The sequence below is a fragment of the Chionomys nivalis genome, chromosome 7, assembly GCF_950005125.1.
Source record: "Chionomys nivalis chromosome 7, mChiNiv1.1, whole genome shotgun sequence".
Classification (NCBI taxonomy): domain Eukaryota; kingdom Metazoa; phylum Chordata; class Mammalia; order Rodentia; family Cricetidae; genus Chionomys; species Chionomys nivalis.
The window spans coordinates 55,143,652-55,169,224 of NC_080092.1; the positions used below are offsets into that span (position 1 = coordinate 55,143,652).

General features: G+C 42.7%; 2 protein-coding genes across 2 annotated transcripts; one reads left to right on the forward strand and one right to left on the reverse strand.

Annotated features, from left to right (window-relative positions):
• Positions 1 to 4,865: 4,865 nt before the first annotated feature.
• On the reverse strand, positions 4,866 to 5,813 carry LOC130878416 (olfactory receptor 3A1-like). The gene has a single exon (XM_057776372.1). It carries the CDS (start codon positions 5,811 to 5,813, stop codon positions 4,866 to 4,868), a length of 948 nt encoding a protein of 315 aa, XP_057632355.1.
• A 14,542-nt stretch (positions 5,814 to 20,355) lies between these two features.
• Positions 20,356 to 21,294, forward strand: LOC130878452 (olfactory receptor 1D2). Its single transcript, XM_057776424.1, has one exon. The coding sequence runs from the start codon at positions 20,356 to 20,358 to the stop codon at positions 21,292 to 21,294; it is 939 nt and encodes a 312-aa protein (XP_057632407.1).
• The last annotated feature ends 4,279 nt before the right edge of the window (positions 21,295 to 25,573 follow it).

Consider the following 25,573-nt stretch of genomic DNA (forward strand, 5'->3'; position numbering starts at 1 on the left):
TTGACTAGGTCATAGTACGAGGCACAAATTCCCTCCTACTAAGTGGATCTTAAATACAATTATACAGTTGTTGGTTACCTCCAAGATATAAGTGGCACTATTATACTCTTGGGTATATCTTGCCATTCTGCCTATTGTTGGGGTTCATAAGTTTGGCAGCTGGGTAGGACTTTTAATTGCCTTTCTCCATTGGCAGCTTGCATAGCACTTTTGAATACTATTGGAGTCCTGATTTTTGTGATGATTATTGATGCCTATGTAGGATAAACAGGAGATGATCCCAAGACATACTAATCCTTGTAATAGCAATCTGTGATCCAAGGAGATTTATGTATGCCTTATTAAGCACACAGGATTGAATTAATTACCCCCAGAAAAGTTTTTGCCAAATTGTGCTGTGATGAAATATGCCTAAAATAAACTACTTGGGGTCAGATTTCTGAAGTTTGAATCAACACCCACCAGCTAATTAGTCATGTTGAATTGAGATATCTTCTTGCCTCCCACAGATTGTTACTCAAATGGCCATGGAGGTCACTTAGACAGCCTCATCCCCCACAATGACAGATAGAATTGCTGGATGTGGTAGCCTAATCTGGCAGTTTTACTCTTTCAGAACCAAAAATACAACCTTCTGCCCCTTCTGGGCTCTAAAGTCTCCACTGAAAACTGGTTTACTATTCTAATGGGCCAACTTTGCATATGACTTTGCCCATCTGTTTGTCACTCCATTGCCTTCCTTCTAAATACTTAGTGTCTGACTGTGATATGATGTGGGAGTTTTCTCCTCTGGCCCTGTTTGGCATTATTTGTGTCTCTTGTACCTAGATGGCATCTCTTGCCCTAGATTTGAAATATTTTTCTTTTATTGGAAATATTTTCTGTGTCTTTGGTACCTAAGTCTCCTTCTTTATGCATATACTTTATAAACTGGGTGTTTTACTGTGTCTTACAGATCTTATTTGTTCCTGCCAGTCACATTTTTGTCACTGACTTTAACCAAATGGTCTAATTCTTCTCCTTCATCTTCAAACCCTAGTATTTCATCCTCCATGTGATCCATTCTATTGGTGATGCTTTCCACTGAGTTTTGTATCATTTGGTTTATTGAATTTTTCTTTTGGAGAATCATTGCTTTTTCATCAGTATTTCTATCCCTATTGAATACTATTTTTATCTTGGATTGACTTCCTTATATCATCTAACTATTTGTATTATTATGAAATTCATTCAGGATTTTTCTTGTGTATGTTGGGGGGTTTCCTCTTAAAATTCTTTCATGTGTTTGTGTCCTTTTTGAGCTCTTTGGATATAATTATATCATTTTTTCAATTATCTGTTCAGAACCTTCTAATTCACTGTCACGGCAGCCATTGCTATGGAACTAGTAGCTTTTGGAGGAGACATTTTATCATGAGTGTTCCTGACACTAGTGTTTCTATGTTGAAATCTATCCATCTGGAGTATTTATTGGTTATTACTTTCTGCAAAACCTGAGTAGGATTTTTCCCCCATTATTTGATAGTGTCCCTGCTTTGTGGACTTTTGCTAAGCTCATTATTGTTAAAAATTCAGTCATGGAGGTATTGATTCACCTACAGAATAGTCAAAGATGATCTCATCTGGATCTTGGTGGGCCATGGTTTCTGACCTCATAAACCAGATTCCATGCTGTTTGGTGAAGGTTGTTCTAGGGACAAGGGCTTTATACATCCTCCAGGCTCAAGAACTGGGAGTTTGTAAATGCTTAGGAATTTATATGAGTGTTAATTGCATGAACTGGAATGTGTGTGGGTGTGTGCAGCATTGTGGATGTGTACCAGTGTGAGTGGCTCATGGAATCTCCTGCTTTCCTACGTGGAGAGTGTGCACTGGGATGTATACCAGAAACAAGGAATCACAGGTGGCCATACGTTCCCAACTTCACATTCTAGGGTGTGCACGAGGTAGAAATTGTGTGAGTGTCGGTCCCAGAACACCTAGCATGCTTGACCAGGGTGAGTACACTGAGCATCAGAATTATTTGTATGGAGCAGGAGGTCTGGCTGGGGACCTCTTGCTAATGGGTTCAGATCAGCTCAACAGGGGGAAGTCATGCCTGCTACTAGAAACCTACTTAACTACTAGAGCTAGTGGCATCATAGATCTTTGAGGAAAAGCTATTACTGCTACAGTACTAAGCCACCATAATTTCCAACTTCATTTTAAATATATATCCTTATACCTGTAAGTGTCGCTCCTACCTCTCATTATAGAAGCTTCTCTGTACAACAGACTGAGACCCATTACAGAAACTACAACCAGTCAAGATGCAGAAACAACTAACCCTTGGAATGCCCAGGCATGATGGATACATCTATAACACAATGCATGCACCTCAAGGGCCATCACAGAAGAGGTACTGGAAATATTGTACAAGCCAGAGAACTGGGACGTCTACCATGAGATTTTGTCTCCTAGAAATTACAGGGAAGCTACATCTTTAGTATCTCAACAATTGGGCTGCCTAAGCAAGATGTGAACAATGATAATACCCATTGACATGTTATCATGAAAAGGGGAAACCTCACAGAATCCCGCAGCCTAGACAAAGAACTTCAAGAAAGTAAAGATTGCTGACAGAGGGAGAATAAATCTTTCCCAAGAATGAGTCCTCTAACTGGTCATTCAGTACCAAGTGGTCAGCCCTACAATCATATTCATACAAGCAAGACTTAAAGGACACAGAGGAATATTCATTTATTTATACATTTATGTTCTGGCTTTTACAAATAATGCTGCTATGAACATAGTTGAACAAATGCTTTTGTAGTATGATTGGGCATCTCTTGGGTATATTCCCAAGAATGGTATTACTGGATCCTGAGGTAGATTGATTCCCAATTTCCTGAGAAGCTGCCACACTGATTTCCAAAGTGGTTGCACAAGTATGCATTCCCACCAGCAATGGATGAGTGTTCCCGTTACTTCACATCCTCTCCAGCATAGGCTATCATTGGTGTTTTTGATTTTAGCCATTCTGACAGGTGTACTATCCTGAGTGAGATAACCCAGACCCAAAAAGATGAATATGAATATGTACTCACTCGTTAGTGGACTCTAGCCATAAACAAAGGACATTAAGCCTATAGTTCGCTAGCCTAGAGAAGCCAAATAACAAGGTGAACTCAAAGAAAAACATATATAGATACTCCTAGAAATTGGAAGCAAACAAGATTGCTGGGCAAAAGTTGGGATCATGGGGTGGGGGTAGGGGTGGGGGAAGGGAAGAGGGGGAGAAAGAAGGGAGAAAGGAAAGACTGGAGAGAGCTTGGGGGAGTGGGACGGTGGAGATGGAGGAAGGGTGGATATGGGAGCAGGGAAGAAGATATCTACATTAAGGAAGTCATTTTAGGGTTGGCAAGAGACTTGGCTCTTGAGGGGATCCCAGGTGTCCACGGGGATGTCCCCAGCTAGGTCCTTGGGCAGCAGAGCAGAGGGTGCCTGAACTGGCCTTGCCCCACTATGACACTGATGTTTATCTCAAATATCACCATAGAATCTTCGTCCGGCTACAGATGGAGATAGAGACAGAGACCCTCATCAGAGCAACCGACTGAGCTCCCAAGGTCCAGTTGAAGAGCAGAAGGAGGGAGAAGATGAGCAAGGAAGTCTAGACGGCGAGGGGTTGGTCTACCCACTGAGACAGTGTGCCTGTTCTAATGAGAGCTCACCAAATCCAGCTGGATCAGACTGAATGAGCATGCAATCAACCGGACTCTCTGAATGTGGCTGACAATGGAGGCTGACTGAGAAGCCATTGATAAAGGCACTGGGACTTGTTTCTAGTGCAGGTACTGGATTTTTGGAACCCTAGTCTATTTACATGCAAAGCTTCCTAGGCCTGCATGTTGGGGGGGGGGGCCTTGGACTTCCCACAGGGCAGGATTCCCAGCCCTCTCTTAAGGAGGGAGGGGGAGGGAGGAAGGTGAGTGGGGGAGTGGGAGGGGAGGAGGCGGCGAGGAAGTGTAAATTTTTTAATGAAAAAAAGAAAGAAAGAAAGAAAGATATTTTTTAAACTGTTAAGAGTTTCATGCGTATCCACAATTATTTTAATCATGTCTACCTCCATCACCCCTGTGGGATTCCCCCTGGAGTCCTGCCCCAGCACATCTGCTTCCCAGTTACTTGTCTTCTTTTCCTTTTAGAGAAATATCCCACTGCGTCTAATTACTGTTGCCTGTAAGTGCCTGAGGTGGGGTCACCCACACCCGTGGGAGCACATTTACTTTCTAATCACCGTATCTCCAAATAATTCACATCGTGGGTGGAGGCATCAGGGATTCTACAGATGAATTGGGAAGGAATCGCTATTTGAGTCATATCATGAAAAATACTTACTTGAATATAATCAAACTTAGGTGAACCTCCAAAAACTGCATCTCAAGACAGCAATTTTTAATATAATAATAATTTTTAATTATTTACAGTTAAACATTAGAAGACTTTATTTATAACTGTTACCAAATATTTGGAAAGAATCGTTTCATTTACCATTGTAATAATAAAATAGTGTAAATTTTATGTAGAATATGAGAAAATATGCATCTAAATCGCAACTTTTATTTCATTCAGCTCCAAATTTGTATTTATCATAACTTAAAGAAATACTTTTGGGAAAATAAAACAAATCTCTAAGAAAAAAATCTTGTATCGATGTATTTTTTTTTTACTTCCCCTTGAAACAGGTCATCGTGCGGCATAGGCTGCCCTCAGAGTTGCTGTCTGAATTTCGCATCCCACTGCCTCCATCCTCACGTGCTAGGATTACAAGCATGCACAACCATGCCCAGTTTATGCTATGTTTTCTTCCCTCCTGATCAGCCTCATGCCACGTCTCGCTTTCCTGTCAGGACCCTTCTCAGGGCACCCTGCACATCAGGGTTCCTGAGGCTGTAGATGAGTGGGTTCAGCATGGGACTGACGACAGTGTTGAGGATGCCAATGCCCTTGTCCTTGTCTGAAGCCTCCACTGAACCCAGCCTCATGTAGCTGAAGACACCTGTCCCATAGAAGATGCCCACCACAGTGAGGTGGGAGCCACACGTGGAGAAGGCTTTCTTCCTGCCCTCAGAAGATCCGATTCTCAAAACTGCAGCTGCCACATGGATGTAGGAGGTGACGATGAGAATCACAGGTGCACCAGCCATGAGGACCCCCAGACCAAAGAGCAGCAGCTCATTGAGCTGGGTGCTGGAGCAGGAGAGCTGGAAGAGCTGGGGCAGGTCACAGTAGAAGTGATTGATCACATTGGGGCCACAGAAGTTGAGTGTGGATATGGCCACAGTGTGTGTCAGTGCATTGCTGAAGGCACAAGCCCAGGATGTGGCCACCAAGATCCTCTGGACTGTGTGGTTCATGCGGGTGCTGTAGGTGAGGGGCCGGCAGATGGCCAGGAACCGGTCATAAGCCATGGCTGTCAACAGGAAGCAGTCAACACCAGCCAGCAGATGGAAGAAGAAGAGCTGTGTGAGGCAGGCTCCATAAGGAACTGAACGCTTGTGGGTCAAGAGACGACCCAACATTGAGGGAACAGTGACACTGATGCACCCCACATCCAGCATGGACAGATTCCCCAGGAAGAAGTACATGGGAGTGTGGAGCTTGGGTTCCACCAAGACAGCTGCCAGGATGCTTAGGTTGCCCCCAACTGTGAGCAGGTAGGCAAAGAAGAAGATCACAAAGATGGCTAGCTGCAGCCCTGTTGACTCTACCAAGCCCAATAGAATGAACTCAGTAACTGCTGTTCCATTGCTCTCAGATTTGGACTCCATGAATTCCTGTGATAAGACATTTCAGAGTAGAAGCGATACATCTTTATTATAATTAGTTAATAAAAATACACTGGTACATTTTCATACGCTATGCCTGAAGGTAAACTTATGTGTTTCCCAGCGGTAGTGTGGTAGCTTGAATGTAATTGGCCCCCATAAGCTCATAGGGAGTGGTACTATTGGGACGTGTGACTTTGTTAGAGTGGGTGTGGCCTTGTTGGAGGAAGTGTGTAACTGTGGGCGTGGGCTTGGAGGTCTCTTTTGCTTAAGCTTTGCTAGGTGTCGCAGCTACTTCCTGTTGTCTTCTGATCAAGATGTAACCAGCACCATGTCTGCCTGCGCACCACCAAGCTCTCCACCATATGTTAATGGACTAAGCTTCTAAAGCAGCAAGCTGTCACCTCAATTAATTGTTTTCTTTATAAGAGTTGTCACGGTCATGATGTCTCTTCACAGCAATAAAAACCCTAACTAAGACAGCTGTTTTCTCTCCTCTGGCCAAACCTTACGTATTATCTCCAGTTCTTGGCTTTTACCTCAAAACCTCACCTTTTCATTGCCTGATGGTACCATTACTCCAGACATTTCTCCATGCACCACGAGAAGTAGTTAATGGATACAGAAGATGTGAGATATAGATATATATGCAATGAAAAATAAAACAAAGTCAAAATTGCCTACTGTGAAACTGTCCTTCCCACAGGGCAGGGAACCCGGATTACTCTTAGGGATGACGAGGGAGGGGGAAACTGTCTAAGTAAAACTCAAGAGGGAGACAAAAACACGGGAAACTCAGAATTATGAGAAAATTAGTAAAGTGGGAAAGGTAATTAAAGTCAGTCATGATACATGAAGGAGGTTGATTCAAGTTGAAGGCCAACCAGGCAACACAGTGAGAGAAGAGAAAACGAGAGAAGGAGAGGCAGGGAGAGGAGCTACACATAAATCAAGAATTTTTAGATAAGTATTTTTAGACCATTTACCTTCTACTTAACAAGCAAATGCCTTTCTTTGACTTTACTTTTTGTGAATTTTTTTTGTTTTCTCAAGTGCAAATTTATTTGTTTTCTCATCTTTATAACTCTTTGAGGATGTCATATAATGTGTTTTGATTATATTCACCCCTACTCCCACTCCTCCCAGATCTGTGCCCCTTCCATACCCAGCTTCATGTCCTCTGCTTTTTGAAGCTATCTAGTACAGTTTGTGCCACCCATATACTCCTGAATGTGTGGCCTGCACTTGGGGGTGGTCTGCCTACCGGGAGTCATACCCATGAAAATTTAATTTTTAATCATCTAAGTCTTCATTAAAATGAGCTTTGATACACTCACTTAAATTTCTGTCTTATTATTGTTGCTGTTGTTGTTGTTATGTGTTCTTTGACAAGTTCTTGGCACTGCACATGGGGGTTTTTACTTGGATGCTGGGAATCAACCTCAGGCCCCCATGTGTATTTAGCAAGCTCTAGACTGACTGAGCCATGTGCCAAACCCCATATTTATAAAATGCCTGGTTTTCTATTTGGAAAACTTATTCTTTCTAGTGTGATTGCTATGAGGCTGTCAGAGGAAAGATTTGTACGAGGAACCCAGCAATATGTCTGCTGGTCCAGCCGCTAAAGAGAGGTCCTTCTAGCCAGTTGCCCAAGAGGAAGATATTAAATCTAGGCGTTACATACATGCAGAATAATTAAACTGGATCCTTTTTCCTCATCATATATGTAAATGATCTTTAAGAAAATGTACCAAAAGACCCAAAGAAAATATAGGAAATTGCTAGAAAACAACAGGGGAAATAGTTCAAGACAGCAATATTGGCAAGGTGGTTTTGTATAAGGCCATCTACCCACGTGCACCAAAAGTAAAACAGACAAGTGAAATTATATTAAAATCAGAAGCTTCCACATAGCAAAAGAAACAGAACATACAAGAAAGTCAGACAACTCAATAGCAAACACCCAAGTCATCTAGTTTTTTGCTTTATTTCTCTTAGGAGTTATGCCTTGAAGTACAGATTTTAGGTTAAGAACTATCAGCTGATTCATAAACATACGCCATTTAAAAGTGTAGCTTAAGAACTGGCAAAGGTGGGTCTAAATAAAGACTATACCAAATAAAACCAAACCTGGAAACAGTCTGAATAGGCAATTCTTAAAAGAAGACACACGGCCAACAAGGCTGTGAGACAGACTCCCTTCTCGGCGGCCCGTGTCGGTCCATACCATGACTAAAAAGCTCCAGAAAGCATGCAACGTCCTGCTGCTCATGCAACAGGAACAGAGACTCACTGTTAGAAAGCTAACTTGGCACTTTGGGGATTTTCTTCTGAGCTTGTTGGGGACGGAAGGTGATGAAATGTGAGTTGTCTCGTGCGTTCAGGAGGGACACCAGCAACAGGTGAAACTCCCTGAGTTCTGGCCCCCATGTCCTACCCCGGCAAAGCTGTACCAATGTTGCTAAAGCTGGTGAACCATGGATGCAAGGAGGCCATGGGACCAAATCAGTCATGAAGCTTTCCTGGTGCATAAGTGCATGCTCATCTCAATACAAATGACTTTGGCAATGTTTTTAAAAACTAAACGCTTAAATTCTAAAAAAAAAATTTAGTTATTTGTAGTGATGAACATTCATGTGTACATATATGTGTGCCATGGCTCGTGTGTTTTTGTGTTATGTACATAGGTCAGGGGAGTCAGTTCTCTTGTTCTCGTTCTCCTATTCAACCATGTTAGTCCTGGGAATTGAACTCAGGTCAATGAGCATAGCAGTGAGTGCCTTTGTGTGCTGAGCCATCTTGCTGTCCCACAGAGAGCAATCTTAATGGCATATAGCTAAAAATGTCCCATTTCTTTTGTGAAGATAAATGATGGCTGTTGGTACGATGTCTGTTTATCCATGTTTTAGTGATATCTCTAAGTAGAGGTTTTCCTTGCAGACATCCCACTTCCTTTTCAGTTCTCTCTGGAGCAGGTCCGATTCTACCCCACTGATGCAGCAGACCCTCTGACCACCTCTTCTCTACCAGCCAACAGTTGATCCTCTAGATACTGAAGACATCCCCTGTCTCCACAGTTAATTTTTTGTATGCAACTTAGGCAGAGCAGCAGCAAATACAGGCATAGTTGGCAGAGTATCAATCAAAATCTCAAATGCCCACAATGTAGTGACTAGCTGCTCTGTGTGTGAGTTAGGTGGGGGGCATTCAATTTGTTGACCCTTACAATGCCAAAACCCCCTTAGTCAATGGTCACATTCATTGTGTCATCCTGTAGGTCCTACGCATAGACCCAGAACTAATTCAGTAAGTGTCATAAGAATCGGCAGATTCATTGGAAAAAGACATCCACAAGGCATGTCAAATAGCCAAAGAATAAAGTCCTCCGGCTCGCTCTCTCCAATACAAGTTAACTCAAGCTGTAAAGGTGTTGTGCTCTTCAATCTCCTTTCTCCACAGCTTTCTCTGACTGTTTTGCCTACAACGATTTCTTATTCCAAGCTCTAAACTTCTTTGCCTGAATGAAAATACACTTGCCCAATGGGGGTCATCCTGGTTCCCCCAGCTTAACCTGCTCAACCTAGTTCAATCCTACCTCCCGTAGCACTCTCCCTGTGCCCTTCCTGAGTCTCTGCTACCCATTTCTACGCCGCTTCTCTGCAGGGCACAGCTGCACTCCACTGTGGCTTGTGAGAAGAGCTCCATCTGGTTTAGCTTCACATTTTGAATGCCTGACATCATAGTTTATATGCACTGGGCTTTCCATATTTCCAAAACAAATGCAGAATGAATTTAGGAACTAAAGCCACAAGACCAACATGATTTCAGCAAGGGGGCATTAAACTGGGCTGTAGGGGCTTGGAAAGACTCTTGGATGAGCCAGAAGCTGTGTATTCTCATGCATCCAGTCTGAGACGCAGACTTTCTTAATTGAGCCTTAACATATCGCTGATGTTCTAACCAAACTCTATGGGTCTGATAATAAAGTCTCAGTCAGGCCCTCAGATGAATCAAGATGGCTCCTTGAGAGACTGATCCAGGCAGAAAGGCTGGATTCTCTGAATGTGCTCATCAGCCATTAGCAACCATAAGCAGGTTTCACCCAGGGAATTTGCCCAGATGGCAGAAGGGCCCTGAACAAGGTCACTCTAGCTCCTTCTTTCATATGACATATTACCTGAACAAGACTTTCCCTACTGAATCCTCTGAAATAAGAGGTCTTCCTCATTTGGTAGCAGATCAAGTGACTTCTCAAGGAGCAGACGGGAGCTCCCAGGAGAATTTACTCACCTGTTGCATGTGCTGAGGTGAGCAAGGCTTCTCTGGAAGAGAAAGGAGAGGGGGAGGCACTGTGCAGGCCCTAGTCCCAGAGATCAAGGCAGGGTCATATATAAGAAAAGGAGTCAAAAGGAGATGAGATCATCCTGCCATGGGGCCCCATCCACTGAGGAGTCACTCTCCAGGGACCTCAGAAATTAGCCACCCAGGAAGGAGTTTGGGGAACTACGATCCAAAAAGTAAACCAGGTCTTTAATGAGCCAAATAATGATGTTTTGTGGTTTTTAAACTTTTTTGAAAAGGTCTCACACTCAGTTCTCTAGTCTACCCTCATATTAGTTCCAGAATCATAACAAGGAAGTTTCAAATTCCATTTTTTACATGAGAATAATGAAGTCTAGTTTATTCATCATTTTCCCTTCAGTGTGGGACTAATGGTGGTGCCCATCATGCTTTGTTCTGTCTCTGACCCCAGTGTGCACTTTGAGCAGAGAGAAACCAAGTCTCAGTCTTTTACTTGACCTGGAGATGAGAAAGGGGCACAAGAAAAAGGGGCTTCTTTGAAACTCAGATGCCTATTGAGTCCTCATGAGTGCAATGCCTTTGCCCTCAAGGCTCTGTTAATAGAGGATCCTGAGGTGTGCAGAGGGATTTCATAATGGCATGTTAGTACAAGTCCTGAGTTAGAGGAGCCAAAGATAGAGATGCCACCACACACTATGATTCTCCAGGGCCTAATGATGAGATTAATAGCAGATGGCATGGGCCTTGGCAAGCCCTCCCTCCATGCTCCAATCTCAGTTAACAGGAATTTCCAGCCATGATGGAGACCGTGCCTTTTCTTGGCTACTGGTGCCTCATTCCCTTTTTATGATTTTCTAGTGCAGCCTGGTGTAAGATGAAAGCAGTGATGTAGCAAACAGACCTGCTCATCTTCTCACTGAAAATACAGCAATATTTTCATCCACCAAGAGTTGGTCTGAAACTTAAACTAGTCATACATAAAGTACCTATTAAGAGATAAGCAAATACTATGACTGATAAAATAAAAAACCTGATAGTTATTTTGCTGTTGTATATTACTTAATCTTCCTGAAAACTATCTTCAATATTTTCCCAACTACAGGGCATAAAACAGGCTCAGCAGTGCTTTAGTAGTTTGCCAAAGTTGATGTGATGGAGCTGGCACTCAAATTTTCAAACATTTTTTAATGGTTATAAGGGGAAACTCATGCTACAAGAGTAGGAGGTCTGACTTCCTATCTGTCTGGCAGAAGCCATGCATAGAGAGCACACACCTGGGTCCTCCCAGTTTTTCTTTCTGGGCTCCAGGTAGCCACACCTTAACTAGATGTGATTGGTTGACAGAGTTTTCCCATGAATATGATTGTGCATCTTTTGGATATATGCCCAAGAGTGGTATTGTTGGATCCTGAGGCAGGTTGATTCCCAACTTTCTGAGAAACTGCCATACTGATTTCCAAAGTGATTGTACAAGTTTGCATTCCCACCAAAAATGGATGAGTGTTCCCCTTACTCCACATTCTCTCCAGCATAAGCTATCATCATAGCCCTTCTGAGTGGTGTAAAATCATATCTCAGAATTGTTTTGATTTCCATTTCCCTAATGGCTAAGGATATTGAACATTTCTTTAAGCATCTTTCTGCCATTTGAGATTCTTCTGTTGAGAATTCTCTGTTTAGTTCTGTACCCCGTTTTTAACTGGATTATTTGGAATTTTGATGTCTAATTTCTTGAGTTCTTTATATATTCTGGAGATCAGTCCTTTGTCTGATGTGGGATGATGAAAATCTTTTTCCAGTCAGTAGGCTGCCTTTTTGTCTTATTGACTGTGTTCTTTCTTTTATAGAAGCTTCTCAGTTTCAGGAGGTCCCATTAATTTATTGTTGCTCTTAGTGTCTGTGCTACTGAGATTATGTTTAGGAAGTGGTCTACTGTGCCCATGCATTGAAGGCTACTTCCCACTTTCTCTTCTGTCAGGTTCAGTGTGGTTGGATTTATACTGGTCTTTAATTCATTTGAACTTGAGTTTTGTGCATGAGGATAGCTTTGGATCTATTTTCATTCTTCTACATATTGACATCTAGTTTTTCCAGCACCATTTGTTGAAGATGTTTTCTTTTTTAGTCTAAAGTTTTATACCTAAAACACTTTCTATCATAACTTGTATTACTATCCTAAAAATATCATTGTAGACCTTCAACTTCCTTAGCTAACAGGGAAATGCAAATCAAAACAACTTTAAGATACCATCTTACACCTGTCAGAATGGCTAAAATAAAAAACACCAATGATAACTTATGCTGGAGAGGACTGGAGTAAGGAGAACACTCATCCATTTCTAGTCAGAAAACTCAGAAAATTGGGAGTCAACCTATCTCAGGATCCAGCAATACCACTCTTGGGAATATAACCAAGAGCGATGCCCAATCATACTACTAAAGCATTTGTTCAACGATGTTCATAGAAGCATTATTTATAATAGCCAGAACCTGGAGACAACCTAGATGGCCCTCAGTGGAAGGATGGATAAAGAAAGTGTAGCACATCTACACAGTGATAAAAAAAAAAAAAAGACATCTTGAATTTTGCATGCAAATGGATGGAAATGGAAAACACTATCCTGAATGAGATAACTCAGACCCAAAAATATGAATATGGTATGTACTCACTCATAAGTGGATTCTAGCCATAAACAAAGGACGTTGAGCCTATAGTTTGTGATCCTAGAGAAGCTAAATAAGAAGGTGAACCCAAAGAAAAACATATATAGATCCTCCTGGAAATTAGAAGCAGACAAGATCTCCAGGCAAAAGTTGGGAGCATGGGGGTAGAGGTAGAGTGGAGGGGAAGAGGAGAAGGGGAGAGAGAAAGAAGAAGGGGAAGGTTGGGGAGAGCTTGGGGGAGTGGGATGGTTGAGATGGAGGAAAGACGGATATGGGAGCAGGGAAGATGATATCTTAATTAAGGGAGCCATTTTGGGGTTGTCAAGAGGCTTGGTTCTAGAGGGGTTGCCAGGTGTCCACGGGATGTCGCCAGCTAGAACCCTGGGCAGTAGAGGAGAGGGTGCCTGAACTGGCCTTGTCCCGTAGTCAGACTGATAACTATCTTGAATATCACCATAGAACCTTCGTCCAGCAACAGATGGAGATAGAGACAGAGACCCACATCAGAGCAGTGGAATGAGCTCCCAAGGTCCAGTTGAAGAGCAGAAGGAGGGAGAATATGAGCAAGGAAGTCAGGACCACAAGGGGTTGGTCCACCCACTGAGACAGTGTGCCTGATCTAATGGGAGCTCACCAAAGCCAGCTGGGCTGGGACTAAATAAGCATGTGATCAAACTGGACCCTCTGAACGGGGCTGACAATTGGGGCAGACTGAAAAGCCAATGATAATGGCACTGGGATTTGTCTCTACTGCATTACTGGCTTTTGGGGATCCTCGTCTATTTGGATGCATAACACTGCCAGTGATCCCTCAGTCTGCCCCAGCCATACAACTGTAAACTGTTTGAAGAAGTAAAGAAAATTTTGCTTGTTGGGGATTACAAATTGCTCCTGAAAAAAATACAAAGAGGAGATTCTACCAATTACCTAGGTTATAAAATAGGTTTACTGAAAATTAGACCCTGAAAGGTGCAAATTAGTAGAGACCTATTACAGACTCTTAATGACTTCCAAAGAATGCTAGGAGACATTTTCCATTTTAGGCACACTATTGGGATAGGTCCTGATGACCTGATTAAATCAAACAAAATCTTAGATGGTGATAAGGACTTAAGTAGTCCCAGGGTATTATCAGCAGAAGCTGGGAGAGAATTGGCTTTGATTGAAGAGAAATTATAGAAGGCACATGTGGATCATTTGGATCTGAATCTTAATTGCTTTCTGGTCATATTACCCAACAAACATTCCTCTACAGGAATTTTAATGTAGAGGGAAGATACTATCTTGGAATAGATATTTTTACCACATAAACTGAGTGAAAAATTAAAAGCTTACATGGAAAAAGTCTCTGAGTTAATTCTAAAATGAAAATTGAGACTTTGTCAATCAGCAGGAATAGACCCAGAAGAAATTATAGTACTTTTTAATAATGATGAGATTGACAAATTATGGGAAGAAAGTAAACCCTGGCAAAGAGCTTGTAGTAATTTTGGGGGAGATTAACAACAACTATCCCAAAAGCAAGATAATTCAACTATAATGAGAACAAAGTGGATCCTTCCTTACATTGTATGGGACACACAAATAATTGGAGCATCTATATTCTATACTGATGCAAACAAATCAGGAGGGACAGGTTACAAATCAGAAAATTTAAGTAAAGTGAATCAACACACTTATGATTCTGTCAAAAAGTCAGAATTATATGCTATCCTCGTGGTACTAATGTATTTTAAAGAACCTCTCAACATAGTTACTGATTTGCAATGTGCAGAAAGACTTGTGTATATTAAAACCACTGAGTTTATACCAGATGATACAGAATTAACTTTTTTAGCAAAGATCACTTTTATTTTTTATTATTAAGTTTATTTTTTAAACTACATTTTCTTATTTTACCCACCTATCCCAGTTCCCACTCCTTCCCTTCCTCTTGCTCCCCCCTCATTCCCCTACCCCAACTGAAGTGTAGAGCCCACACCCTTCTTATTTCATCTTCTGAGAGCATTCACTCCTCAATACCTACTTTCTCTGCTTCTATAACATGACAATATATGGAAAAATAATTTAAATGGATTTACAGTTACAAAAGGATAAGGGTCTATGATGGCAGTGCACCAAGCCGTAGCCATGGCAACAGAGCAGGAAGCTAAGGGCTCACTCTTGAACCACAACCACAAAGCAGAGTACTGGACTCAAAATGGCACACGTCTTTAAATTCTCAAAGCCTGTTTCCAATACATATTACCTCCAACAAGGCAACACCTCCCAAACCACCCAAATAGCACCATCAATTGGGGATCAAGTATTCAAATGCCCAAGACTATGAGGAATATTTCTTTCAAATCACCACAAATATTGCCAAAATCTCTCCATAGTGTTTGAAGCCGAGTACAGTTGAGCTGAGTCTCAGTTAACACTAAGGAAAAAAACAATAATTAAGAGTTTAGGGAAGAGATTTGGGACAGGAAAACAGCCAAGACAAAATCCTGATTGTTTATATCCCACACATGAGGTCGCTCAGTTCCTGTCTGACCATGCCTTGTTTGTTTCATTTGATGTAACTCCAGTTCCATCCACATTGCTGCAAGGGGCTAGGTTTTCATTTTCTTTAGCCTAACAGTATCCAACAGTGAATATGGACCACATCTTCTTTATTGACTTATCAACTGATGAACTCAGAGTATTTTCAATTCTTGGCTGCTGTGTTAGGTTCTTCAGCAAATAAGAAAGTGACCAGGAAGGACTAGAATACTAATGCTGTGGTTTTATTTTTCTGTGTGTTCGTGACTGTTTGCTTTATAAAACTTCCTCACTGATTTTTCAGGTTCATTGTATTTCATAAGCATCATTGCTTCTCAGTCTGTGTCTGGCAGTTACATCATCTTGATTCCCTATATGCCTTCCAGTGCTAGTTCGTGCTTTTGCGATCTTACTTTCTGTTTATTTCTCTTTTAATGCCCTCTAGATACTATGTTTAAGAGAAATAATCAGAGGTCTAGGTGATTTTATCTCCTCCTTGCATAATATTTTGCCACTGATATTGCTTATGAGGTATCTCTATGTGATTTGACAGGCCTTGTATGTGATCCTCCTGCTTCAGCATCATCAGTGTTGACCTTGCAAGCATGCACTGCCATATCTAGCAAAGACTAAACAATTTTTTTCAAAGTGTTTGGAATCAAACCGAGGGCTCCATGCAAGCCAAGTGAACACTCTACCACTGAGCTACAGTCATGCCCTTGATAAAAACTGCCTTAACTTAGTACTTGAAGACACTAGTGTTTTGAGACTTTCCAAACCTCTAATGGCTCAAGCCAATTTCAGAATTTGTGAGTCGTTTATTTCTGACTTAGCTTTACTCCTAGGGAAACTTGAAGGTTTCTGTGTAATGATGATTTGTTTTACTTCCTGTAAACAAGATTCATTTCCCAATTCCTTTGCTGCCAGATATTAACGTTAGTGCAATTAATTATCCATGTTCATCTCAAGTAACTATCTTGGGATTGTCTCCCCAAGGTCTCTTCAAAACTAATAAATAACCCTTTTCAGCCCCATTCTTTATGAATCTGAGGTTCAAGCATCAATTCTCAGATCCCTGGAGCAACCTCAGCACAAGGAGTCTTAAATTCTGTCTCCTGATTTGTAGGACTGAAGACCCAAGGAACAAGCCCCTACTCCCTGGTTATAGCAAATAGGACAAATCACAAAATCCTATTTAAAAAAAAAAAATGGGCTGAATTTTCATCCTATGAGAAAAGTGAAGGCAGCAAACCAGAGCCACACAGAGCAGTGGGTAAGATCTAAATAGCCATAGCCTCTCTCTCTCTCTCTCTCTCTCTCTCTCTCTCTCTCTCTCTCTCTCTCTCTCTCTCTCTCTCTCCTCTCTCTCTCTCTCTCTCTCCACCATCTTCTCACTCATAGGATCTTACTCCAAAGTGCTATCGCCTGCCCTGCCTGCTGTTCTCCATCCACAAGGAGGGCTGCACAGGTGAGAGAAGGAAGCCCAGAACCGTGTGTTCCCCACTCACCATCTCACCGCTAGGGAGAACAGAGGATGTGCCAAAGCCTGTTTTGTCTGCAAGCCTAGAGTTCTTGTTTAGCTCACCCTACATTCTTTCCAAACACAGCCAAGCACAGAATAGAGGGCTTAAATCTCCGAGGCCATCTAACCACACCCACACCAGGGTCTAAAACTTTTATAGACTCAGATTGGTGTTTCTCAAAGTACAGAGGTCAGAAGTACCCAGTGTTTGCTTAAAGGGACTTGGTTCTCAGCACAGAAACACTGCTGCAAGGGAGGGGCTCCTTTCACTGACCAGTTTCAAAATTCTCTCCTTCTTCCTGCTGGTAGTCTCAGCCAAAACAAGCACGCAACACAGAATGCCAACACCCCGACCTCTCTCCTGGCTCATGTCTGCCATCCAATCACCAAGTGACCTTAGGCAGTCACAGCTCAGACACTGTCAGGCACTGTGAGACCTACCTGAGCATCCATATGGGCTGCAGAAAGCTGTGGCAGTATCTGAGCAGATCCAAAAGATCATCCTTCCCCCTCCACAGTTAGATACCTCTTCTGTAAACGGTCTTGAACATCACTACTCCACTTTAAACATCCTATGGGTTTTTGAGGTTTCTCTGGGTGCCTTCCGGGATGAGGAATCTCCTGACTCCCCAGGTCTCTGCTGGCACAGCACATGTTGGGGTATCTACCTCCTTCTGACCCCTTGTCTCCTGGCCTGGACATCTCCTCCCTTGTGTGGGAAGTCCAAAACAGTTCTCTCCCATACTCCTCTCTCCTGTGCAGCTGCAACTCAGGGTCTGTAATAGGCTAGTTGCCACTTCAGCATCCCAGGTGTTTCTCTGAAAACACAGGATGAGAGGAGGCTGTTAGGAGCCAGCAGAGCCTGGCCTCAGACAGAGAGGGCCTGCAAACCCTGTTGCTTCGCCTTTCTCCCACCCAGAGCAGAGTTTCCTACTAAAATTGGGTGAAAAATATCAGAGAGTTGTACTGGTTAAAAACAGGTAGCCCTTAGACCTTTCCGTAAAGACCTTTCCAATTCATAATGGCATTAGCTTGGAGAGATGTGCCCACGTGTGGCATCTCAGCTCTTTGTCCAGAACTCTAGGTGAGGTAAACGCATTGGCCTTCTAAACAGTTCTGTCACCTCATCTGAGAGACAGAAAAAAATGCCTGTTGTAAACTAAGGGACTTAGCATCATCTAGCCAAATAGAAAGTGGCAATTTGTGTTTTAACAAACTAGGAGCTTTAACAGCAAATGTGTGTTTTTGTGTTTTTGTGTCTTTTTTCACCAGTGCTTTTCTGTTACTCTTGGAAGCTTCCCCGTGGTGTGTTTAACCCTTTCTCTCCTCTCCATCTATTTCTGGTTTTGTTGTTGTTGTTGCTTGTTGGCTTTTGTTTTTGTTTTTCAGTAAAATCTGTTCTCACGGGCTATTTCTGATGTTAGATTTTTTTTTCTCTTTACACCTTACACTTTTGGTTTTTGTTTGTTCTTGGCTTTCATTTTTGTCTGTTTTCTTGTTTGTTAGTTTGTTGTTTGAAACAGGGTCCCACTGTGTAATTCTGGCTGGTCTACAACTGCCATGTGGAATAGGCTGCACTAAACACTCTCTGTCTCCTGAGTGCTGAGATTAAGAGCCAAAGGAAGCAAGCCAGGTGTCTTGGCTCAGTGTTTTGTTTTGTTAATTTTGTTTGTTGACTGTCTCTGTTGCTGGTTTTTGAGTTTTGTTTCAGGAAAGAGGTGTTTTGATTTGGTTTGTTTGGTTTTTGAGAAATGATCTTTCTACATAGATCATAGGTTGGCTTAGAACTTTTTTTTTTGTACTTCATTCAGCTTTATTGAGATGGTAGTATTTACCATGCTTGTTATTGTCATTCCTCTTTACATACAATTATACATTTTTTTAAAAAAAAAAAAACAACTTAGACCTACTTGTGGACATAGTGAACTCTTTTTTTTATTATTTTTATTCTTTTTTAATTAAAATTTCCACCTGCTCCCCGTTTCCCATTTCCCTCCCCTCCTCCCAAATATTGCCCCCTCCCCCCAGTCCCCTCCCCCTATCCCCACTCCTCTTCTCCTCCCCCCACACCATTCCCCTTCCCTCTCGATATTGAAGAGCAGTCCAAATTCTCTGCCATGCGGGAAGACGAAGGTCTTCTATCTATGTTCAGGAAGGTGAGCGTCTAAACAGGCTAAGCACCCACAAAGCCAGTTCATGTATTAGGATCGAAACCTAATGCCATTGTCCTTGGCTTCTCATCAGCCTTCATTGTCCGCCATGCTCAGAGAGTCGAGTTTCAACCCATGCTTATTCAGTCCCAGACGAGCTGGCCTTGGTGGGCTCACAATAAATCAGTTCCACTGTCACAGTGGGTGGGTGCATCCCTCGTGGTCCTGGTTTCCTTGCTCATGTTCTCCCTCCTTCTGCTCCTCATTTGGACCTTAAGAGCTCAGACCGTTGCTCCAAATTGAGACTCTGTCTCTACCTCGATCTATGTCAACCAACAGGCCTCAAACAGCAAGGATCCTAGCGCCTCTGCCTTGTCAGTGCCCAGGCTGCAGCATACTGCTTTATTTTGGCAGGCTGGAAATCAGACCCAGAGCATCCCACATACTGGGCAAGTATTCCTTCTACCAGGGATTCGCATCTCCAGCCCCTTGCCTGCTTCTTTTCCCCCAGCTTGGTCTGTAGAATGAATTTCAGGACAGCTAAAGTTGTAAAGTGAAAAGTGTAAAGCCTCAAAAAAAAGAAAGAAAGAAAGAAGGAAGGAAGGAAGGAAGGAAGGAAGGAAGGAAGGAAGGAAGGAAAAAATACTTAAATACTTAAGGAGGTATAAATATTAAGTTACTTGATATTTTTTAAATGGCAATAAATTATAATATTAACTTAAGGAATGTTTCCCCATCACATTAAGTGGATAAGGATAATTGGATAAAAATGAAAATAGGAACACAAAACGTTCCAAGGAGGTTGTATTTGCTTGGGGGAAATTATGGTATGATTTTCCATCACGTTGATGCACTGTGGGGGTGAGGATCATTGTACAGCTGGACCTGGAGCTCTTGACTAAAGCTCCAACCTAGCACACACAGACACTGGATTTAATCTGGGTCTGAGATTATTTTTAGGAATGGGGGAAACAAAGTCTTGTTATGTTGTTAAAGCTGCCTTTAGCCTCCTACGCTCAAGTTATGATCCTCAGCCTCTTGAGTAGCCAAGACTGTGGGCAAGTGATATCACACCTAGCTCTAAGATCCCTTTTTAAATACTTATTTATGTATTAGGTATACAGTATTCTGTCTGTATGCTTGCCTGCGCCCCAGAAGAGGGCATATGATCTCACTCTAGATGTTTGTGAGCCACCATGTGGTTGCTGGGAATGGAACTCAGTGCCTCTGGAAGAAGAGTCAATTCTTGACCTCTGAGCCATCTCTCCAGCCCAAGACACCTTTAATACTAAGAAAGCAGTTGGTTTTGTTTATGCTCATTCTCCATCTACTAAAGAGCACTTGGTAATCTTTCTTGGTGCTCACATTTGCAGAACATTGGGAAATGGATGGAAGCAACCAGAGCAGAGACTCTGAGTTCCTACTCCTGGGACTCTCAGAGGTTCCCGAGCATCAGCGCATCCTGTTTGGGACTTTCCTGTCCATGTACCTGGTCACAGTGGTGGGAAATGTGCTCATCATCCTGGCCATTGGCTCTGACTCGCACCTGCACACTCCCATGTATTTCTTCCTGGCCAACCTCTCCTTCACTGACCTCTTCTTTGTCACTAACACAATCCCCAAGACGCTGGTGAACCTTCAGTCCCAGAACAAAGCCATCTCCTACACAGGATGCCTAACTCAGCTCTATTTCCTGGTGTCTCTGGTAGCCTTGGACAACCTCATCCTCGCTGTAATGGCATATGATCGGTACGTGGCCATCTGCCGTCCCCTCCATTATACTACTGCCATGAGCCCTAAGCTCTGTATCTTGCTCCTCCTCTTGTGCTGGGCCCTATCTATCCTCTACGGCCTCATCCACACCATCCTCATGACCAAAGTAACCTTCTGTGGGTCTCGAAAAATCCACTACATCTTCTGTGAAATGTACGTCCTGCTCAGGCTTGCATGCTCTGACACCCGCATCAATCACATGGTGTTGGTCATCACAGGCTGCTTCATCTTCCTTGCTCCTTTAGGATTCATAATCATATCCTATATCTGGATTGTCAGAACTATCCTCAGAATTCCCTCAGCCTCTAGCAAGTACAAAGCCTTTTCCACCTGTTCATCCCATCTGGCTGTGGTGTCCCTCTTCTACGGGACACTTGGTATGGTTTATCTGCAACCCCTACACACCTACTCCATGAAAGACTCAGTGGCCACGGTGATGTACGCAGTGGTGACCCCCATGATGAACCCTTTCATCTACAGCCTGAGGAACAAGGACATGCATGGGGCTCTGGGAAGACTTCTAAGGAAGCCGATTCAGAGGTTAACATGAGGGTTGTTTTGGAAAAGGGGAATGAAGTAGACTGTGTATATCCTTCAACATGTTCAAAGCATCATCCTATGGGTTATGCAGGGATGTTTGGACTCATCTCTGGCTCCGAATGAACCTATATAGTGATGGAAAGACATGTAAGTACCTCACTGCATCTCTTGCATCTCACCAGCTTTGGTAATACATAAGATCACGCTAATGCCAATACTAGAATATTGCAGGGTTGAGTTTTACAATGTACCTGGCCATAGGAGCACATTCTCAGCCTTATCCAGATATACGCAGTAATGACATAGAGACATCTCTCATGTCTCAAATACATCAAATGCACAAATAGCAATTAGTGACTGATTAGAAGGCTGGACACTGGGCTATGGTGATTTGGAAGAAATCCTTTAGAGATGAGTGAACAGAGCCAGCAGGGTTTAAGACTGAAGAAAGCAAGGTTCAGTTGATGTTGTAGTTACTCTGCTATTCACCAACACATTTTACTGGGACTGGCTGAGTGTCTCTTAATACCTTCAAACTGGGAAGCAAGCATGAATGTGGAGTTTATAGCCAACTGTGATCAATGGGTAAAATTGTACATAAATGAATCTAACTCATCCGTTGAATTGCAATGTTTGCCATGATGATTTAAAGGTAAGTATCTCTGTTTAAAATACAAATTCTAGGGCTGGAGAAATGACTCAGCAGTTAAGAGCACCTGCTGCTCTTACAGAGGAGTAGGTTAGATTCCCACATGACCACTTACGACCCCGGTTCCAGGAAATCCAACAGCCCCTTCTGATCTTTGTGGGAACTAGGCACAGATATACACTCAGAATCTCTCGCTGGGCTGGGTGATGAAGGAATTTTCCCATCCATGTATGTTGCTACAGCCACATCTGATGGGAACAACAAAAGTTGTAAAGCTAGCACAGCTGCTTGGCAAAGATCCAGCAAAGCCGAGCCACATGACGGACACCGTGCCTCTTTCAGTTTTGATCCCTGCGTGTTGCATGCTTAGGGGCTTTTAATACTTGTACAATTTAGGGATATTGGATTTGATGGAATTTTTATGAATCATTTGTACCTTCTCCCAGGAGTACTGCTCCTAAGTTTCCCTAGAAAGTCCCCAGCATAATACCCCTCCCACTTTCAGGGAGCTATCCTTATCTACTTGAAGATCTTCCTCACATCTTGGAGGTTGTGACATATAAAGAACCAGAGTCTCTTTATGAGGCTCTGAGATATTCTTAAAGCACATGCCCTGTACTTTCTCAGGAAGAAGATAATCAAAGCAAAGTGAACTTAGATTTGCTGGGCTAGAGGAGTTGGCCGCAGGTCAGATCACAGCCTCTTCCACTGTACACTCAGGCGATCATGCGGCACGTACAGCAGCAGTCGGACTAGCTGAAGTTACCTCTGCCCTACACGGGGACGTATGCTGATGGACGAAGAATGGTGTGGGACGGTGGTACGAGAAAAGTTAGCACATGCAGAGAACAGACTGTCATGCGACTCTAGATTCTTAAAACTGGGTAACAGGGTTGATGAGTAAAGATGATTATAAAAGATAACTCTGTTTAGCAATGATGACTAAACGGGGGGAAATGATTGCAAAAGATAACTCTGTTCTGTCATGCTTTATCAGTGATGACTAAACTTATGACCCCAGATGTGCAAGAGAAAAGTTAAACATATGTCTGAAAACAAAACTGATATGATCTATGCTTTGGAACAACATGAATCTATCCCAGATTACTTAATTCTGTATAAATAAAAAAGCATTCTGGCTGTTAGTCAGTCAGACTGTAATATTGTTGCCACCACCGTGACCTAGCTCACTTCTTCCTTCGCCTATCCCTTGCTCCTCTGTGGAATCTGTCAATCACCAGGCACACCCCCAGTGGTCAGTCTGTAAAGATAGAAACAAATGACTCCTTCTTTATATTGCATTCACCAATGTGAAGCCATGGAGATCTTGAGGAACCAAGAACACATGGCAACAGACAGAATGAAATGACATTCCAGCAACCATCTTTATGCTTTTTTAGCCATTAAATGTCCCCCCAGAAGATCACATTAAAGACTTGCATCATCAGTTTCAACCTCAGGGAGGTAGCTGGGTCATGAGGACGCTGCCCTCATGAACAGATTCACCCATTTATGGATGCATCATTGATGAAAAGTTAGGAAAGACCATATTGTAAAAATCAGGCTCCCCTGCTTTGAAACCACTCTGATCTGAGCAGTTTTCTCCCTCCTCCTCTTCTACCTAAGCAGCTCGGCCAAGTGACCAGGGCTGAAACTGTTACAGGCAAACAGCAACATTGCTTAGAAATCCGGATGCCATTTAGCTTGGGCTATACACACATATCTCTCTGAGCACCACACAACCTGTTAGCAGTGCAGGAGCCCACCTGCTTTAACCTGCACCTGCACCTGCACCTGCTGTAAAGGATGGAACAAGTCACTCTCCTTACATCCCCGACAATGGTCATTCAAATGCTTCCTAGAACACCGTCCAAGAACCAAGAGGCATGAGCTGGTTTTGGGTGAATGCACAATAAGGCAAAGTGTGTCCTCAAAGGGAACTTCTAAGGAGAATCCTCTATTTCCCATCTTATGACCATGCATGACAGATTATAATCAGATATGTTACAGGAAGGAACATTCACAATGGGCCAAGACTGATATAATCTAAGTATGGCGATCACAAGAGCAAGAAAGGGTAATTGGGAGCATTTGGAAGAAGGAAAGAGAGGAAGAAGTGGTGTGATTATGTAATTATCTCAAAAAATAAAAGAAATGAAATTTTAAAACACCCTGTCTCTTAGCAACCAAATTCTTCCTTCTCTTAAACTCTATAAAAGGAAATCACAAGCAATAACTTGAGGTCCTTGATACCCTCACTCAGGTGGCCTGCTGTCACCCTCGAGGGTGTGTCTATCCTGTTCTATCACTTTGTTTTGAATAAACCAGTATGTGTGAGCTCTTTAAATAAGGAGCCAAGAACCTGAAACACCTGGCCCAGACCACAACTTCAGGTAAGAACCCTCTGAAACCATGAGCCAATATAAATAAGTTCTTCCTGTAAGTTTCTGTCTCGGATATTCTGCCACAGTGGCACAAAGCTGACTAACGTCCTACCCCTGGGGAGGTGGGAGAACAGTCATCTTCGAGGGGTTCAGTGGCCTACACAAGGGCACAGATAAACTGATGTGGGAGTGTCTGTATCTATATGTTGCTTTCATTGGTTAATTAATAAGAAGCTGCTTGGCCTCTGATAGGAAAGGAAATTAGGTAGGCGGAGTAGACAGAACAGAATGCTGGGAGAAAGAAGCCGAGTCAGGCAGTTGCCATGATTCTCCCACCGGACACAGACGCAGGTTAAGATCTTTTCTGGTAAGCTACCACTTCGTGGTGCTACACAGAATATTAGAAATGGGTTAGATCAATATGTAAGAGCTAGCCAATACAAGGTTGGAACTAATGGGCCAAGCAGTGTTTAAAAGAATACAGTTTCCGTGTAATTATTTCGGGGCATAAGCTAGCCATGCCGGCGGCTGGGTGCCGGGGACGCAGCCCCACCGCTCCTATCACTACAATAAACAACTCAGCAAAACCAAGAAGCAGATACAGAAATAAAATGTGAAGTCCACCCAACAGAAGCTATAAAAAAGAGCAGTAATATCAGAGTTGAGTCACACAAAAACTGAAATGAAATGAACCAATAAAGAGCTTCAAGAGCAGACCTGACCAGACACAAGGAAGAACGGGCTGTGTGAAGGTGGGTCAAGTAGAATTACCCTGTTAGAGGAGCAAATGTGAAAGAATGAAAGGGCGTGAAAAGTATCTGTGGGACTCCGGGCATCATTCAAGGAGCCAATACTAATATTATGGACTTTCTATAAGAAGAGAAGGAACAGAGGATGTCGGGAGCATAGCACAAAGGTCTTTGAACTCACAGTTCTCCAAATAAATCAGGAATGTTAAGCACATAGAATTGTCTTTCCAAGGGGAAAGATGAAAAATCTGTTCTTCCAGTCAGAAAGCGGAGAGTTGGAAGTTATTAATAGCCTGGTAATCTGCTTTATCTCTTGGGCCAGGCATTATCAAACTCTTACAATCAAGACTGGGCGTGGCTAGTAATCTAAATGACCTGAGCCTCTCCCAAGCTTCTACAACCAGGACAAATATCTGGATAACGACCCAAACGACTTCTCTGCTACCCATATGACTAAGACCAGACAGACCCTTTAGACCCTTAAACTAGTACAGATAGCCTATCTCT